The sequence below is a fragment of the Pteronotus mesoamericanus genome, unplaced genomic scaffold (genome assembly GCF_021234165.1).
Source record: "Pteronotus mesoamericanus isolate MK-2021 breed Mesoamerican mustached bat unplaced genomic scaffold, CSHL_Meso_final contig_20, whole genome shotgun sequence".
In the NCBI taxonomy this organism is placed as follows: Eukaryota; Metazoa; Chordata; class Mammalia; order Chiroptera; family Mormoopidae; genus Pteronotus; species Pteronotus mesoamericanus.
In genome coordinates this window covers 37,174,605-37,194,575 of record NW_026555085.1, presented here as the reverse complement: position 1 = coordinate 37,194,575, position 19,971 = coordinate 37,174,605, and the positions used below count along the sequence as shown (strand labels likewise).

The window sequence follows — 19,971 nt, the reverse complement described above, 5'->3', positions numbered from 1 at the left end:
AAACATATGAGCACTTGATTATGTTTTTCTGTAATTGTGACAAAGCACTTTCCTATTAAAATAAACATTGTTTTATTTTAAATTACTGTGTGTTTACTTCTCTTTTACATAAACTGTTTGAAGAGAATTATTTATGCAAGTTGCATTATCTAGAAAACATTTGTTATTGGTATTGGTGTTTGAGAGAGTTGAGAACCATCACTACAAAGATCACAGTTAGGGTCTAAAACCTATTACAACTCAGATTTTATATATGTACCCTGAATGTTACTTAGATTGTCCCTCTGTGGAGAGATTTTCGTAACAAAAAGATACACTAGAACCAAATTAGCATTATACATACAAGTTCTAATTAGGAACTATTTTAGATATTAGTAGAACAAACTATTATATATACTGAAAACTAAGCTATCTGCTATGACTCAAATACTTCATTTATTCTTACTTATACCTCCACATCTGCTTCTATAAAGACATTAAATAATGAATACTTTAAAACACATAAAACAAAATGGGTGTTTAAACATTAGAAAACACAAAGAAGGAAACCAAATCATAAACTGCTACTGACTGAGCACCAAACAAGAGCACTCAACATTTTTCCCAGGGGTGGGGGAGACACAAGAAAACCCCACAAAAAACAGTTATCTCATGCTTTTTCATTCTTTTTCACAAAATAATGTAAAATTCACTTCAATGAGGAAACTATTTCTCCTAAAAAGTATCCGCCACCTATTAAAAAGAAGGTTATTTGACTAAGTCAAGTTTTAAAAAAGAAAATGACATACGGTGTCATTTTGGGTCTTGCTCCATCAATTCTGTGAAAAGAATACATTTTAGTTAATATCATAACCAACTCTGAAGTATGAAAATCTGAATTGTGCCAAATTTATGTTTCAGTGAGTTTACTGATTTAAAAAACTGTGTAATTTTTTCTTTAATCTATGTGTGAGATGACTAAGAATTTTAATGTTTCAAAATCTCCAGTAGAAATGATTGTAAGAGAATAAATTAAAGGCATTCAATGAAAATTAGGATGCCAATATAGTACATCTAGATTATATAAGGCATATATGGTGTAGTTTGCTTGTATTTTTTTTAACAGAATCTGGACATTAATTTATAATTTTAAGTACAGGCATATCTTGTTTTATTGTGCTTTACTTTATTGCACTTCACAAATGCTGTGTTTTTTACAAATTGAAGGCAACCCTCCACCAGCAAAAAGATTACAACTGGCTTTATTGCCATGATTTGGAACCAAACCCGCAATATCTCAAGGTATGCCTGTTATGTGATATCATAGCACAATGATCATCTGTGTAATTGATTTAGATCATATTTTCAAATATATTACATATGTGAAAAACAGTTCTTACTTAGAAGTTACTGGATGGGAACCCGAGCTGGGAAAATAACTTGAAATAGTTTACTGCAGTAGAATCCATCTACATACATTTTTTTATACATCACAGAACCCAAGAAAAACATTTTCATGCTCTATATTAAGAACAGGCTTAGAGAGTACTTACTCATAAATTGTTAGAAAGAATTCAGTACTAACAAAGGTAAAGTAAACATTCAAAAACATTTAGTTTAGCCCATGGAGTAAGATAAAGTTATCAAATGTGGAAAATCTGTACAGAACATCACCCATAAGAAAGCGCTAATGCTTTAGGACAGAGCATAAAATACTCAGGAGATTCAGAAGAGAAGGCGCTCACAGTTCCTGGGGGTCCGTGAAGGCCTCCTGGAAGAAGGTTCCCAGATGGGACTTCACTGGGCATTCCAGAGGAGGGGCAGCATCTCCAGGCCTGTCCCACGGCAGAGCTGAAACTAATTCTTCCTCTTTTCAAGCTGTAACTACTTGAGTATCTCCTAAGCACTTAGTAGGGGTCCCATTACCTGGTTAATTCTGCTTAACTTAAATCACAGGTAACTTGTCCTTTATGTTAAGGATCCTAATTGGTCCACCCTTCCTCTGAGACCAGTCACTTTGGAAGAAGTGCACCTCACTCAAGATGGGAAGCAGCCAGTATGTTACACATTATATGCAATGACACTGGATATAGCTTAATATTTCAAATGCTCCTACATAAAGCTTGGCCATGAATACCAATAATGACTATATTAACGAGTCCTTTAGAAATGACTTTCAGCCATACTAAAGCCAGCTCTGTCCACTGTAGGACGTCCTCACACATCAGCGATGGCAGGTCTAAGAGCTTGGTTTGTTTAGGACCCTGGCCAACCCACTAGTCAGTTACACACACAGACTTCTGGCCAGTCCACTACAGCACAGGTGGGAGGAATGGAACACCAGCTCAGCTAAGTCTGCAGTTACAAAAGCCACAGATAGGAGGAAATATTTTAATTATGGTGAAATGTTAATAAAGAGACCAAATATTGGACTCAAGAACTAAAAAATTATTGTCATACTTGTGTCTGCTAGGCTGTTCCAGTTTATTTAAATATAATAATATACTTTCATATACAATTCAGGCCCCAGAACTCCCCAGTATAATCACTTACTAGGAAAACTGTGAAGGCAACTTAACATACCACTTTCCTTCTCTATGGTGTTTTCAGCTAAATAAAATCTAAGAACTGCCTTGTAAAATGAACCAAACTTTTCCTTTTACAAAGAAATAGGAACACTACTCGTTGTATTTTAACTTCATTTTGTCATAAACAGTGCTCTAATATTCTGAAAAGCATGGTTAGATATATCTATGTGCCTTACAATATATATAGAACATATAAAAGAACTCACAAATTAGTTTTGCTCTGTTTTTACAAATAATAAAAATAACTAAGTTTTACATTCTAAATGTAAAATGAATCTGTATATTAACGCTTCCTGATACTTTTAATAAGGACTTCTACACTCCAATAAAATATATTATTTAGAGATAATTCAGAAACCTCAGGAACCAAAATATTTCAATGTGATTAACCTTCCTTATTGGAAAAGGAAATCTATTTATTCTGAAACATAGGGTGTGTGTGTAAAATTTCTCATTTCAAATGTCAGGATAGATATAGTTTTTAATTTCCACTAGGAAAATAATAAATTCCAACCTCAAATATATTAAATTGGACTATAATATACTGAACAATTTCCAATCTAGTATTTAATGGCAGGTATTTAGAAATAAGACATCTACCCTTTATGCAATACTCATTAACCATTTCAGAGTAAAAGTTCAGATGTTTTCTTAAGGTACTCAGGAACTGAAATGAAATACCAATTTTGTTTTTCAACAGTCTAACAATTTGATAAAATTAACTGCTTAATTCACTTGGGTATAAAAATGGATACAAATAAGTTTTAAATGATTTTACTTAAAATGTATCAGGATTAAGGAATATGGATTCCCCCTATTCCTTTCAGGCTGACATAAATGGGACAAAGGTAAAGAAAGCAGAGAGAGTGCCACATCCCACCCAGAGGCCCAGTACCTCCGGAGCGCCAGGTCAGCCTGGGCCTCGTCGCTGATGAGCTCCGCTTCACTCTGGGCAATCCTCAGGGCCAGCTCCCGGTCCCGGCGCTCCTGCTCCAGAACCGCTTGCTGCTGGGACTCCTCTTCCCGCTGTCGAGCCAGCTGCGCCTCCACTTCAGCCTGCCAAAGACAGGAAGCATTTCACCAAGGTGTCTCCACATGTTCACTTGCTCATGCCCATTACTACTTAAAATTGTTCCAGACAAGTTCTTTACTAAAGAATATATCTTGTTTAACCAGAAATCTCTTCAGTCTCTATTCTCTTCTATATTATGATTTATACTTGCTCTTTCCAAACCCAAGAGAGGGTAGAGAAACCGTAGTTCTACCATTCTATAACTATTAATGTCCCAGATATCACATGAGTATCCCAGGTATCCAAATAACACCAACACGAGACAAGCAGATGTCAGGAATTTAAAGTGTTGGTTTTGCTCAGGATAAGTTAATAAAGCCCAGAAACTCAAATACATGATCAATTATTCTCAGACATGAACTTTTAAAAGAATGAGGATAAGGAGAGGATCTTATCCTAAACTATTAATACTAGTTATCTACAAAGTTATAAAACAACATTTTATACATATTTAATTGAAGGAGTATATTCTAAAATGATGTTTTAAGTAAGTGTTTATCTGACTTTATCCTGGATGTAATAATAATAACACCAAATTAATATTTATTGAACTGAGCACTGTTAGAAATATTTTAACATATGTTTACTTGTTTGATGCTCACAACTATTATTCACCCCCATTCCACAGAGAGAAAACTGAGGCCCACAGTCACTCCTTCTTTCTTGTGCAATTGTCATACTTTCTGTCAGTGACACAGTCTGGATTTGAAGTCACTTCTCTAACTCCAAAGTCCCTTCCCCTAACAATTTCAAAAACTGCTTTTCATCTCTGGAATAAACCAATGACAACTTATCTAGCAAACTGAGATACTGCTTTCACTTCTTTTGTTTTATAATTTTGTAGATTCTGTTTTGATAGAAATTCAGTTCACCTGTATAATCAATATATACCTGAATACGTTTTTCCTCATCTTCCCTTTTCTTTCTCTCTTCTTCTTCTTGTTTTCTCTTTGCTTCCATCTCAAGTTTCCTAACAAAAAATAGAAAACTCTTCAAAAATTTAATATAAAAAAAGAATCTTTCAGAAGGCAATTTAACTATTAATAAACAAAGGTTATAGGATGGGGACTTACATTTACCTCCTGGCCATATACATATCAACTCATTTAAAAAAAAAAAATCTAACTCTAGAGATTTTAAAATCTCTAAAATCTAACAATAATCTTCTGAAACAAAACAAACACAATTACATTGTATAACCTTTAACATCGCTAGATTAACTTAGTTACAAAGCCCAGTTGTAAGGTGCTGATCACATGTGCTTTCCTGTATTACTTTCTCCAATAAAACAACTTTATGTTTCTCTATCTGCCAGATTATGCCAGTCTTTCAAAACATTACCAGTTTTAAAACTGGAAAAATGTTGAAGTGACTTTTTTCTACTTATTAAATAATACACAAGTCACTGCTTTAAAAAAAAGTTAAGACATCCAACTAAATTAAAATGTCAAAGGATAAAGACAAAGAGAGAATCTTAAAAACAGTGAGAGAAGCAGTTAGTTACCTACAAGGGAGCTCTCATAAAACTATCAGCTGATTTCTCAACAGAAACTTTGAAGGCCAGCAGGGATTGGAAAGAAATATTCAAAGTAATGAATAGCAAAAACTTATAACCAAGATTACCCAGAAAAGCTATCATTTAGAATCAAAGGACAGGTAAAGAGCTTCCTGGATAAGAAAAAGCTAAAGGAGTTCATCACCACCAAGCCAGCATTATATGAAATGTTAAAGGATCTTCTTTAAGGAGAAAAAAAAAAAAGATCAAAAATATGAACAATAAAATGACAATAAATACATATCTATTAACAATTGAATCTAAAAACCAAAATAAATGAACAAGCAGAACAGGAGTAGACTCATAGATAACAGAAAGTTTTGATGGTTGCCAAATGGGAGGGGCTTGGAGGGATAAGTAAAAACAGTTAAAGGGATTAAAAAGTACAATCACTTAGTAAGTTATATAATGTATAATTACTGGGGTATACACTTCAAACTAATATAATAATTTATATCAACTGTAAAAATTAAAAATGATTGAAAAAACACAATAAATATTTAATCAAGAAATAAAAATGATTTTAAAAAAGAAGAAATCCTCAGGTGTAAGAATCTAACCAAAATTCACATTAGAATTAAAATCATTTTATTTCATTTTTATAAAATAAGCTTTTCTCCACTTTCAAACTTATTCTAAAATTACACTCATAAGCTTCAAGATAATATATTGGTCAATAACGAACCGTATATACAAAGTTATGTCATATAGCCTCGGTGGGTAATAAGCTATACCATTTGGTTCGTGTAAACTCATTCTGTGATGTTCTCACAATGACAAAACCACCTAATGACAAATTTCTCAGAACGCATCTCCATCATTAAGCAGCACGTGACTGTAGTATTTTAAAATAATAGTGACTTTTAAAAATAAGAATATTTATCAACAAACACCACCAAGAATTCACAGTTCTGTTTCCTTCTCATTCAAAACAACAATATAAATTGCCTTACATCCGCCTTTCCTCCTCTTCCTTTCTTCTACGTTGTTCATCTTCTTCACGTCTTTTTCTTTCTTTTTCCATTTCTTCTTGAATACGCCTCAGCCTTTCAGCTTCTTCTTCCTGCTGTTTCTTTTTCTGTAAAGCACTGAGGAGCTCCTCTGAGCTTTTAACCAGTGCATCATATTCTTGCTGTATCTGTTCCCTTGTCATCATAGTGGACTTTAAAAAATAATAAACATGTACTTAAAAAGTTATCCCTTCTGTTGCACAACAATGTGAATTCTGAATTATATACTTTAAAATGATTAAGATGATCAATTTAATGTTATCTGCCTTTACCACCATAAAAAAAAAATATGTACATATACAGCAAGGTTTGGAAAAGTTGGTAAGCAATAAGCCCATTATCTTTATTATACTATTTGTGCATTTAAAAGTAATCTTTGCACACAAATATCTACAGCTATTTCCTATTAATCAAATAATCAAATACCTAAGGGTGTTCTTTGGACAAAGTAAAACACTATAGTTATAAAATAGTTTTAAAGAAATGATTAGTTAATTCTGTCAGAGTTTACTACTTTTTATAATAACATTCCAATGTTACCTAAGAAATATTTAAGAAATTACTAAATACATCCAAAATTGTTGGATGATATTCCCAAGTGAGCCTTCAAAAAATGTGGCTTGGTTGATTTGAATTAACACTACATAAACAGGGATGGATCTTAACGGATTTGTAAAATCAATTAAGCTTATCTAAAACATTTTCATTCTTCTCTTGATCTTCTTTCTCCATTTTATCTCTAAGACTGAACACTGTCTATGTAAAATATCTGCAGGAAATATGTAAAAGGCTCACTTTAAGATATTATATCCCACATAATTGCACTGACTTGTTAAACTTGATGAGAAAAACATTAAGACCCTAAAGTAAAACAGCAAAATACAGGAAGAAACAGATTAAATGTAATTACAAGAATATAAAAAAAGTATCAATCCCACTGGTAAATAAATGAAAATCAATACAAAAGGGAGGCCCCATTTTTTTGTACAAATTTTGGGAGAAGATTAATTGCCATATTCATAACAGTTAAGTAATTTATGATAGAACTTATATGAAGATAATTATAGAAACAAGGTATATAGCATAATAATACAGACAAAAGATTAAATGTACATTAAGATAAGAACTATGCAAAAATATGTGCATGTAAAATAAGACAGAAAGGAATAGAGAGAGTAAAACAGTTAAATGTGTTAGTTTAGTAAGAGTTTTTTGGTAATTTTCTCCAAATGTTCAATATTATATTACTTTTATCATTTAAAAATTAGTTTCTGAAAGTAAAAAAACATGAAACAAAATAACCTGCATTAATCCTTTTTCAGTAATGATTATGGAAAAGCTTACCAAAAGAGTATTTAGATGCTCTTACTCTTTAAAATAGTAAATAGTAACTAAATACAATAGTATTTTAGTAACAATAAACAATAAATAGTATTTTAGTTACTATTTTGGAAGGAAAAAATCCTAGCAACCAATGAAAGTATGATAACTTTTTAAATCTTTTTTGCTATAAAAATTTTCAAACCTAAGATAGATATTATAATGAACATCACTGGTCATCACTGGGACTCAACATTTGTAACACTGTATCCTTAAAAATAAGGCCATTTTCCTACACAATTTGAACACCAATAACAAAAGAAATTAAATTACCTCAAAAAGTCTAAGTCATTTGGGTTAAAATTACATACCTTAATTTTGGCCATTAAAGCATCAATGGAAATTTCAAGGTCCTTGACCTGTTTATTCATCTCTGGTTTTCCTTCTTTCAGGGCACTTACTACCTCATTAAACTTATCAAGTCGTTTTTTCAGTGTGCCCACCTTAACCAGGCCATCAATGCTGTAAAGACAATGCTTCATCAGTTTAATTTCACCATTTAAGCTCACAGAGGCTGACTTTTCATTTTATTAAAATGGTGAACATACTGTTAAAATGGATATTTTACTTCTGTTTTCATTTATTCCATGTTCCCTTTCTTAGATAACTTGTTGAGGGTGAAAATATAGAAATAATAAAATACTGGCATGAATGACACTGATGCCTGGTCAATAGGATTTAAGCTTCTATCTTTACACTGAAAAATTGGAGAATTCAAATTAAAGAAGCACTTACAAGTGTTATCTAGCCTCTTTTAAAGGTGTTAAAGATAAACAGTTATTCAGACCTCCAAGTTTAAAGAGTATCAATTAATAATAAAAGAAACATATAAGAATTAAATACTAAATTTACAGTGAGACAATTCCTATAGATAATTCAGAAAATCATGGTCAAAATATTAATGAGATGTTTTTAAAAACAGTATCAGTATATAGGAATTCAGTAGATTTTTGCATATTGACTTTTTTATCCTGCAACATTACTGTTATTTGTTTATTGTTACTAACAGTTCTCTGGTGGAGTCTTTAGGGTTTTCTATACACAGAATCATGCCATCTGCGATGATACTTTTACTTTGTTCCCAATCTGGATGTTTTTTCTCTCTTTCCCTTTCCTGACTGCTCTGGCTAGGACTTCCAAAACTATGTTGAATTAGGGTGGTAAGAGTGAACATCCTTGTCTTCTTCCTGATTTTAGAGGAAAAGCTTTCAGTTTTTCACCACTGAGTGTGGTATTAGCTGAGGATCTGTCATACGTGTCCTTTATTATCATAAGGTACTTTCCTTCTAAACCCACTTTATTGAGTGGTTTAATTATAAATGGATGTCATATCTTATTAAATGATTCTTCTACCTTCCATATCCATTTTACTGAGTGATTTAATCATAAATGGATGTAGTAGCTTATCAGATGCTTTTTCAGCAGCTACTGATAAGATCATATGGTTTTTATTCTTTGTTTTGTTAATGTGTTGTATTATACTGATTGATTTGCATATGTTGAACCATCACTGTGCCCCTGGAATAAACCCCACTTGATCATGATGTATTATTTTTTTATGTATTGTTGTGTACAGCGCAGAAATGAAACCACATGTATTGTATATGGGCAAATAATTTTTGACAAAGGAGCCAAAAACAATGGAGAAAAGAAAGTCTCTCATTAACTGTGCTGGAAAAATCGGAAAGCCACGTGCAAAAGAATTAAACTAGACTACAGTTTGTCCCCATGTACAAAAATTAATTCAAAACGGATCAAAGACTGAAATATAACATCGGAAACAATAAATTACACAGAAGAAAACATAGGTACTAAACTTATTGACCTTGGCCTTAGAAAAGATTTTATGAATTTGACCTCAAAGTCAAGGGAAGTAAAGGCAAAAATAAATTAATGGGACTCGATCAAAACAAAAAGGCAACCAACCAAATGGGAGGTATTTGCAAACAACAGCTCCATCAAGGGGATAATAACCAATACATATAAAGAACTCATACAATTCAATACCAAACAATCCAAGTAAAAAACAGGCAGATGGCTAACAGATATATGAAAAGACACTCAACTTCACTAGCTATTAGGGAAATACAAATCAAAACTAAAATAACACCCTCACAATATGTTAGAATGGATACTATCAACAAGACAAGTAATAACAAGTGTTGGAGAAAAAAGAACTCTTATTTGTTGCTGGTAGAAATGTAAACTGGTACAGCCACTACAGAAAACAGTATGGAGGTTTCTCAAAATATTAAAAATAGAGGTACCATATGATACAGCAACCTTCTTTTAGGGATCTACCAAAAAAACTTCAAAACATTTATTCACAAAGATATATTCACCCCTATGTTCATTACAGGACTATTCACAGTGGCCAAGATATGGAAACAACCAAAGTGTCCTTCACTAGATGATTGGATAAAGGTGTGGTACATATATACTATGGAATACTGCTCCACAGTAAGATGAAATACTACCATTTGCAACAACGTGGATGGACCTTGACAATATCATGCTAAGCAAAACAAGTCATAAAAAACTAAGAATCATATGATTTCACTCGTATGTGGGATATAAAACTGCAACTTATAGACACAAACAACAGTATGGTGGTTACCAGAGGGAAAGAAGGTGAGGGATTAATAGAGTTAAGGGGGTCAAATGTATGGTGATGGAAGATGATCTGACTTTGGGTGGTGGGCACACGGTATACAGATCATGTATCATAGAAATCTACACGTGAGCCTTAGCTGGTGTGGCTCAGTGGATTGAGCACCGGCCTGCAAACCAAAGGGTCACCGGTTTGAATCCTAGTGTAGGGCACATGCCTGGGTTGTGGGCAAGGTCCCCAGGAGGGGGCACATGAAATGCAACCACACACATTGATGTTTCTCTCCCTTTCTTTCTCCCTCCTTCACCTCCCTATAAAATAAATAAATAAAATCTTTAAAAGTAAAATCTATATTTGGAACCTATAATCTTATTAACCAATGCTACCCCAATAAATTTAATAAGTAAATCAACAAATTGTGACATTTACCAAGAAACTCAAGTCACTAAAATAATCAGAATAAAAGAACTTCTCTCAACCATTTATTTCAACCTTTTATGGTATCTACATTTTTGTAAGCTCCTCCAAATTCTTTTGTAGAATGATGCCAGTAATGAAGTAATCAAATAATTAACTTCAAATAAATAATACAAATAACAGACTAATATATCTTTCTATAAGAACATGAGAAAAGAGTAAACTCTTTAAAAAAGAGTATCCAAACTGCCCTTTATTATGACTTTATAGCCATTTTATATTTGGGTAATTAGGTTTTGTAGGATTCTTTAGTAGGCACTATTCATCTTACCGAGGTTTGTGTCTCCTTTTGCAAAGCCACATTCGAATAGTTTTTTGCATTTTAATGCAGGCTTCAGCTCGATATTTTATTTTGTTTTTCACTACATGTAAGAGAAAAATATAATGATAGTAAATCATTCAGTTCAAATCAGACATATAATAGTTTTAAAATCCACTCACTTTCACAAAGCGATTCTCAAGAAACATGAAATCTTATTGAACATATTGCACCAGAATGTTCATCATTTTCAAATCAAAATCAGGAAGTTTAACATTTTTTAGTTCCTATACTTCTTAAAATAAAAAGTATACCATGTATATGACATGATTTACATTTTAAATGTATTGTTTCCTTATAATGCTACACTACTGCTTCCCAAACTGTTCTAGGCAATACTGGTCTATGAAATGCTAACAGGTATGTCTTATAAAAAAGGATTCACCTGTCAAATGAATTTAGGAAAAGATCAATGCTACTTTTGGAGATTCACAATAAACACAGTGAGTGAAGCCTCTGAGAATCCTACAGTAAAGGAATTTATTAATATTTAACTTCAGTTACCCAGAATGTGCTAGATTGATTTGATCCTGAAACATTTTTTTAGCGCTTCTCTAACATCCTGCAAAGATCCTGACTGGTTACTGACTTCATCACTGCATATCACAGTCCACGAACAAATGTATAGTATAGGGAATTTTAATATAATATGTTGTCCGTCATAATGCAATGCATAAAGCTGAATGCACTGAACTATAGTGGTAAATGTTTATATTTTACTTGGAATATTCTAACAAAAAGAATTTCCATTATCTTTATTATAGCCTTCTTTTTTATCTATATTCATACTTATCTAACAAAATACTTCAATAATAATCTTTATTTGCATGGTTCCTTTTCATTAGGTTAAAAAATTTATTTTTCTATTAATAAGGAACACTTTAGTGAGTTTTTTTCATGTTTCTAGCACTGTTTCAGGTACTCTCGTGAGTATGAGGGGAGGGGCAATTACAAGTTTAATCAAGTTACTGACAATAGCTCCCTACAATCAAAGGTTTTCCATAGACATTCAGGTAACTAAAATATTTTGCCCCTCAGCCTTGCTTGGAGTCATAGATAAGCAGTCTGTACGACCTGGCCAGAAACACAAGAAAAAGCAGCTCAGTACAGCATGTGGAAGAACAGGGTCCAAAAGAGAAGAGGCAGGAGAAGAGATTGAAAGAAAAGTCTGAGGCCCTATTTTATGTGATCTTGAAAGATTCTAAGACATTGACCTTTTTAGACTTTGCATAAAGAGAGCCTTAATAGAAGGCGTTTGGTTTAGAGAGAGAATGCTCGGAAGGTAACTCTGGGAACCCAGGAAAACCACTTTGGGAGCTACTGAATCTCCTATGCAAGTGGAGAAGAGGCTCCACTAAGGCGTTGGCAATAAAGACAGAAGAATGTGCAGTACTTGCAGGATGAATCAATAGTGTGTATTGACTGACAAGACTTCAGGGACAGGAAAGGAGAAATCATTACAACTTGAAATTGTGGGCATGTTGTACTGATGACACCATGCAGGTAGAAAAAGCTGTGGCTTAAGTCTGAGAGACTGAGGGATGGTGAGGGAAAGGTGAGACGGAGACAAGGAGAGAAAAAAATCAAGACAGTGAGCGCTGTTTTGTTTAGGACATGATGAGATTAATTCTCAAATAAAGAAGTATCACACTCAAAAAAAGGAAGTCCACAAATCCTAATTTATCACATAGTACACATGAAGTATTACTTGAGGAACCAGGGAAGCAATGTGAATAAGCCAACGCAATCCCTGTTGTCCGGCACTCGCCACTGAGACAACTTTATAAGATTCCATTTCCAAAATAATGACAGATCTTGGTGTGAAAGAGAACACCTACGTTTGATGACGGAGAGCGAGCACCACTGAACTTTCTTCCAGCGACTGCAAATAAGCCAGTGATTGACTCTTTTAACCAGCTCTGCTAAATGGTCAGGGTCAGACTTCATAATCTGATCAAACTCTGCAAACTAGGAAATAAAATAATTTAATATCAGTATCAAAACACAGAGAGACACAAAATAACTCAAATCCAAAAATCTAACTTTCTGTAAATAGTCACAAGCCCTTACTAAGGCATGCCTCAGTGAGTTACCAGCAAACCCAAACACACGTGACTATCTCGATGCCTTTCTCCTCCCTTCTTCCTTCCTTCAGGATCTTGGAGTGGTAAGGCAGGATACTCATTGCTAGTTAGCAGGTTCAGTAATAAAAGCAGAAAAAAATCTTAAATGACAATTAAAGATGGTTGGCAAAAAAGGTTTTACTGAAAAAAGAATGAAAAAAGAAGGGCTAATATATCTCTAATTGCCTTATCCACATTCTCAGATACCTGTATATAGTTCCTGACAAGTGAAGGTCAGCTATATAATGTACCACCAAAACTACTCCGTCCCTCCAAACCCCATCCCTGTTTCGTTCAGGGATAATAAATTGTTGCTAACGGACAGACAACACAAACAAAACAACTACTAGGTTATTAAGAAAATGTATTGTTTCCACAATTTATCACCAAATTACATGATAATTTCTATCCTGTACCAAATACCCCACCAGAGATTTTCTACCTTTTCACCTCATGGTACACATAAAGTAATTACTAAAATTCTATCGTACACTAAAAACTAGACGTTTTGCCAATCTGACAAAAAAAACAGGTACAATTTTGACTCATTCACACCACATGGCTATTGTGTTGGTTATTGTCATTTTTCTTTTTTGGACAATCTAAGGGAAAAGAAGTCAGTGCCCCTGACTAAATAGTGAGGTATTGCATGTTCTAAAAATTCTTGTGGCACATTGGTTGAAAATCACTGTATCCTACTATAATGCATTGAGGATGTCACACCTATCAATATAATGGCTTCTCATATCAAAATTAAAAGTAACATAATGAGACTAAAGATCTATGACAATATGCCTTGTGCTTTTAACATTTTCTTCTGACTGATCAATTTTTCTGGAAGCAAACAAGACCAAGCGCTTTCTCTATCAGTCTATCAATTCTAAAATATTACTATAGCCCTGAAATAAGATAAAAATTGAGTTTAAGATATACATATGAGTTGAGATATACATATGATTACAGCTAAGCCAAATATGAATAACTACATATTTGTTCTCTTAATTTTTTTTCTTTTGTAGGAAATGGTACGTCTCTGCAGTAAAAATATTTACAGGAAAGTATATACATTGTTAATGCATTACACAGATTTTATCTCATGCCCAAAAATGTGAAATCAGGTTTATTATGATTAATTTAGCCTTCAAGGCACTGGAGATATTAATGATTTTGCTAAGTCAAATAAGTACGGTTGATTATTATATAACAAGTGTGTTTAAAATTATGAAGATGTGATTCAATCACTTTAAAGAAGTTAGGAATGGTGAATTATAAAGACTGTAAAGAGCATTTAGGTATTTCTGTATTATATATATTTAGTTATGAAATATTCTTAACTTGGTCTTGTAACCTAGTACAAGAACCTGTAAATACCAAAACTATGAGTCAGCCCAAGATAATTATGTTACATACAAAAGCATTTATATACTGACTCATTCTAGGGTTTGAGAGAAGTCAGCACAAACCCCAGTCCAATTTCCTACACCTTGTACATCTATCATACTCTAATAGAACTTGTTCCCCACACAATGAAGACTCGGGGTACTATGAAATTTTTATTTATTAAGACTGAATTAATGTTTTAGGAAAGCTTTCAATTTGTTTAAAACATGAGTACTTTCTGGCTACCCCATAAAAATATCCAATCGAAACAACACTCTGATTCCAGTATTTCCAAAGCTGAAAAAAACTGTAAAACTTTTACAGAGTATTACACATTGTAAACTTCTCACATGTTCCTATATGTATGCTGTTAGTGATCATGTAAGTCAAGAATAATTCAAATCACTAAACACAATTACTCACTAACCCCCAACTACACATATTCATCATGTTCAAGTTTAAAATAAAAACGTATTTACCTTGCCAGGTCTAAAAAATACTTTTGTTAACCCAAACTTGTAGTCAACTTCGTTTAAGCCCAAAGCTTTAAAAAGAGCCTGAAAAATAAAAGTTAAAAAGTTAAAGGACAACTAGTAATTAATAAGAAAGACACCTTTTAGCTAAGAAATTTCAATTCAGGTGGTATTTGTACCTTACAAAATAGTCTTGGATCTAATCTTGCAAGTTTATCTGGCATGTACTTTTTATACATATTGTAGAGTTCATGAAATGAAGCTCGTGATGGGAAACCACCCTGCATCAAGTCCAAAACAGATACCATACCTAGATTCACAAACAAACACATATTATTGCCAACCACTGTACAGAAGTAAAAAAATCATTTGTGAATGATCAACTTTACAAATTAATGTTTAGAAAGGTGCAATTTACAGGAATTATCAGCAAGTAAATATTACATATGAAATATCATATTTATACTTACTGTGTCCCAACTTACCCACCACCTAAAACTATTATAGCAAATTTCACCTAAAACCACTTACAGTAAACCTTTTGTTTAGAGGCAAACTACTGGTCTGCAGAAAGCTCAAATCTAGTTTATATATTTTTTTCTGCTACAAACCTCTGGTTCATAATCACAGTATACAAAGCCTGTACTCGGCCATTTTCCAAGTTCTGAGGTTAAAACTCTACAATAAGATTCCTGACAGTCTCCAAGAAGCAATCACACACAGTCCCAAGTTCTTGCCAGTGCTTAAACAAAGCAAATGGACAAGAAAGGAGAGCTCACTATTTCACTATAAAGATCCCCTTTTAAATACCTCTCAAAGAAACTAGTCTATAAGGGTAAAGAGTCTATACAATGTATATCTATTTTCAGTGAAATTCTAGTAGGTGGTTAATTTGAGCCTTGAGTCAATGTGAACTTTTCATGTCATGAAAAGCATAAAATGGTCAAGGAAAAGCTCAATAACTATAGATAATGCCAAGAACATTTGCTCACCAAAAAACCTTGGATTTTAGACTCTGAAACTATTCAACTCAATGGAGAAAACAGCATTATTCAATAAGCAGTGTTAGGACAAATGGTTAGGCCATTTGAGAAAACAAAATAACATTTGATCCTTACCTTGCCTATACCAAAATTAACTCCTGCTAGCCAACAATTTAAATTAGCAAAATGAAACTATAAAATATTTTAAAAGTAGATTTTTATTTTAAAATCATCTCATGAGAAAGATAGTTTTTCCAGACAGATTAAATTTAAACTTTTTTAATGGGAAAAAAGTAAAACACCAATAGTACTCAGGGTTTATGACAGTGTAGGAAAACACACACACACCATTCTTATTGGGCGGGTAAACCAGTGTGACAATTTTGGATGGCAATCTGAAAATATCTATCCCGTTGACCCAGAACTTTTCTACTTCTATGAATCTATCCTACAACTTGTCACATATGTGGACAACTGTAAGCTTAGAGAATTTCTATATATCCACTGGGTCATTGTTTGTAATAGAAAAAAATCAAATATCAATTAATTATGTTACAACCATATATGATTTATTAATTAAAAAGAACAAAGTTTTATCTAACCAGTATAAAAAAAATATTTAAGATATAAAGTTAAGTGGTCACCACTGAGAAGTGAGACTTTCATTTATATTTTTTGTATTATTTCACTTGTGTTACAGTATACATATATAACTATTATAATTCTTAATACATACAATGAAAACATAAAAGCAATCATTCCTATGGAAAGACATCTCGAGAACGAGATTTAGTTCTAGGCTCTGCTTGAAGAAATAAAAGTTTTGATTGATATTATCACAATTTTTGCCCATTTAGTTAAGTAACCAAGTACCCTTGGAAACGTTCACATCCACCACCTGTGAGCCCCCTTGGCTTGCCCTATAACTGTGGACAACACATGGGCTGGCTCAAACAAGTTCATTAAGAATTTCATGGAACTTAATAAATTACCAAGCCTATGGCTGCTTTCTCGACACACCAAGTACTTTTCCTTCTAGAAATTCCCATGACATGGATCTTCCACTGGGAGTCTGGTGATGGGCTTGCTGGTACAGCTCTGGCTGGTTATACTCAGAACCCCACTTTGTTACCACAGATAGGCGGAACAGCTCCAAGGTTACAGAAGAAAATCTACTGCCTTCTCACACCTTCCTCTACTTTACACTCATGGTGTTGGCTGATTAGAGAATAGTAATTTTAGCCCTGGCCAGGGGACTCAGTTGGTTGGAGCACTGTCCCATACACCAACAGGTTGCAGGTTCAGTCCCCATTGGGGAGTGTACAGGCAGCAACCAATTGATATTTCTCTCTCACACTGATGTTTCTCTCTGTCTCCCCCCAGTCCCACCCCTTCCTTGCTCTCTAAAATGGGTAAAACATATCCTTGGGTGAGGATTAAAAAATATATATATATAGTAATTTTAGTAAAAGATTCCCCAAGTTAATTAATTCTTCTTAAATTGGAAAAAAATAACAGAAATGGAAAGGCAAAGTAGAATTTAAATTTTAAATGTGTGTGTTTTAGAAAGTTTCATAGTATTTCCACTTCTACCAGTTATTGGTACTTTTGCCTTTTTCTCATTACCTAGCCACATAACTAGAACCAATTCTATACCATTTTACTATTAGTAATACTTTAAAAAAATCTATTGTGAATTACAGTCATCTATTAAATTGCCAATATATCTCAATATGTTGAAATACACTGCTTACTAAAAAAGGAATCTAAGCTTGAGCATCAGAAAGCCCACACTCTGCTAGCCTAGTAGTATACATGACAAGGTCTGTTCGGAAAAAATCCAGCCATTGTTAATATAATGAGAATGGTTTGCGTAACATGGATGTAACCTTACAGCCAAGGAGAGTGGACTGGAATGTGCATGTGTGAACAATGACGACTTCACTGAACTAGTCAGTGGGAGCGGTAGACGCCAATGAGTGAGCTTGCGTACTGTGTGGCCGTCACATTCAAAATGAGCAAGTAGAGCAGTGAATCTGCATCCAATTTTGCATTAAGCTTGACCACTCCTCCACAGAAACAGCTCAGGTGATTCAAAAGGCTGCAGCTACAGGCAACTGGGGATTGGCAGCTCCATCATGACAATGCACTTGCTCACGCACCACATCTTGCGCAGAGTTTTTTCACAAAACATCAAATCACCCAGGTGACTCAGCCCCCCTCTAGCTCAGATCTGGCGCCCTGTAACTTCTGGCTTTTCCCAAAACTAAAATCACCTTTGAAAGGGAAGAGATTTCAGACTGTTGATGAGAATCAGGAAAATATGATGGGACAGTTCATGGCGATTCCAAAAAAGGATTTTGCAGAGTGTTTGGAACAGTGGAAGAGCTACTAGGGGAACTGTGTGAGGTCCCACGGTGCCTACTTTGAAGGGGACTGAGGCATCATTGTCCCACATACAATTTTCTTATATTTTGTATTTTCTTCAATAAGTATCTCTATTTTTCATAGTGCATGGCTGGATACCTTCTGGACAGACCTTATATAGCTAAATCTAAACAGGTTTGCCTTGACAGTACATTAGATGCTCACTTAGAAAATAAGTGATTTATTATATTGGTCTAAACAAATCCTTAAGAAAAATGTAAATGAGGAAAAAGTCAAACTTAAAAACAATCGGAAGAAAATATTACAAAAAAATCTATACTTTATGTAGGAATAGAGCAGACATAAATTATTTAACTATCCAGTATTTGTTAAATTAGTCACAAATTAATCTCATATTCCAGATTATACATTTTATTCAACAAATATTTATTGAGTCTAGTATATACCTTCCACTGCTAGGAGGCAGGGATATATGTGCAAGCCAAAACAGAGAAGAGTGTCTGCCCTCATAAGGTTTACAGGTTAGAAAAAGGAAAAATTCAATAATTATTCAAATTATAAAATTTATGACTGTGAAATAAAGGTGCTCAACACCTTTACTCAGGCGCTCTTCCGAGTTACAACTAACTATCAAGAAAGGTTTTCTAAGGAAATGACAATCACGCTGAGATGTGAAAGATGAAGACAAAGGAGGCAGAGGAAGCAGCATGGGCACAGGCCCTGTAATAGGAGGGACTGTGGAGCATTTAAGGAACTAAAACAGAGGCCTATGCGGCTGTAGTTCAGAGAAAAGAGAGTGAAAGATGAAGCTAGGGACACGTGGGCCAGATCGTATGGGGCCTCATAAACTGCTAAGATTTTTTTCTTTACCTAAGAATAATCTGAAGCCATCACAGCCTTTTAAGCAGTAAAAAGACATAATCAGACTTCAGTTGTAAAGCAGTAATTCTGGCAGTATGAACGGAAAAGACTGAGCAGATGCAAGGGGAATACTTAGGGAGCTACAACAAAAAGCCAGGTGAAAGAGGATGACAGCTTGAGTTAAGTACTAACACTCACTAAGAGAGCTAGAGCTAAGTGAGTAAATCTTAAATGTTCTCACCACAGAAAACAAATGGTAATTACACAACCTGCTGAGAGTGTTAGTTAGCTAATGCTATGGTAGTAATCATTTTGCAATAAATAAGAGTATCAAATCAGCACACTGTACACCTTGAATTTACACAATGTCACATGGTCAATTATATCCAAATAAATTTGAGGGTAGGCGAGAGACACTGTTTACAAGTGCCCAATCAAAGGGACTTGGGCAGTCAGAAAATATACAGCTATGCTGTCCAATGTGGCAGCAAACTAGCCACATGCTCTGTAGTTGCACTAGCCACAAATAACTATTTAAATTTAAATTTAAAATTCATACCAGTGACATTTCAAGTGCTCAATAGCTACAAGTGTCCAGCAGCTACAATACTGGACAACGCAGATGCAGAATATTTCCATCACCATGGCAAATGATGTGGGACAGCACTGATTGCAAGGAAGAAGGAAAACACACCTAACTCAAAGCCTAAAAACTCTCAAAAATGATATCCAGGTAGAAAAAGATGATCCAGAGAGAAATCAGGAAAGGTCA

At 33.9% G+C, this 19,971-nt stretch overlaps 1 protein-coding gene across 2 annotated transcripts in view; it reads right to left on the bottom strand.

Moving 5' to 3' along the window:
- Nucleotides 1-19,971, bottom strand: part of MYO6 (myosin VI) — a 148,797-nt gene that overhangs the window by 12,572 nt on the left and 116,254 nt on the right. For both annotated transcript variants that reach the window (XM_054569637.1, XM_054569638.1), the window contains exons 21-28: nucleotides 15,147-15,277; nucleotides 14,974-15,051; nucleotides 12,830-12,959; nucleotides 10,944-11,034; nucleotides 7,896-8,046; nucleotides 6,148-6,356; nucleotides 4,531-4,609; nucleotides 3,463-3,623 (exon numbers count right to left, since the gene is read on the bottom strand). In XM_054569637.1, the coding sequence (XP_054425612.1) occupies nucleotides 3,463-3,623; nucleotides 4,531-4,609; nucleotides 6,148-6,356; nucleotides 7,896-8,046; nucleotides 10,944-11,034; nucleotides 12,830-12,959; nucleotides 14,974-15,051; nucleotides 15,147-15,277 (1,030 nt within the window). The remainder of the gene's footprint in view (nucleotides 1-3,462; nucleotides 3,624-4,530; nucleotides 4,610-6,147; nucleotides 6,357-7,895; nucleotides 8,047-10,943; nucleotides 11,035-12,829; nucleotides 12,960-14,973; nucleotides 15,052-15,146; nucleotides 15,278-19,971) is intronic.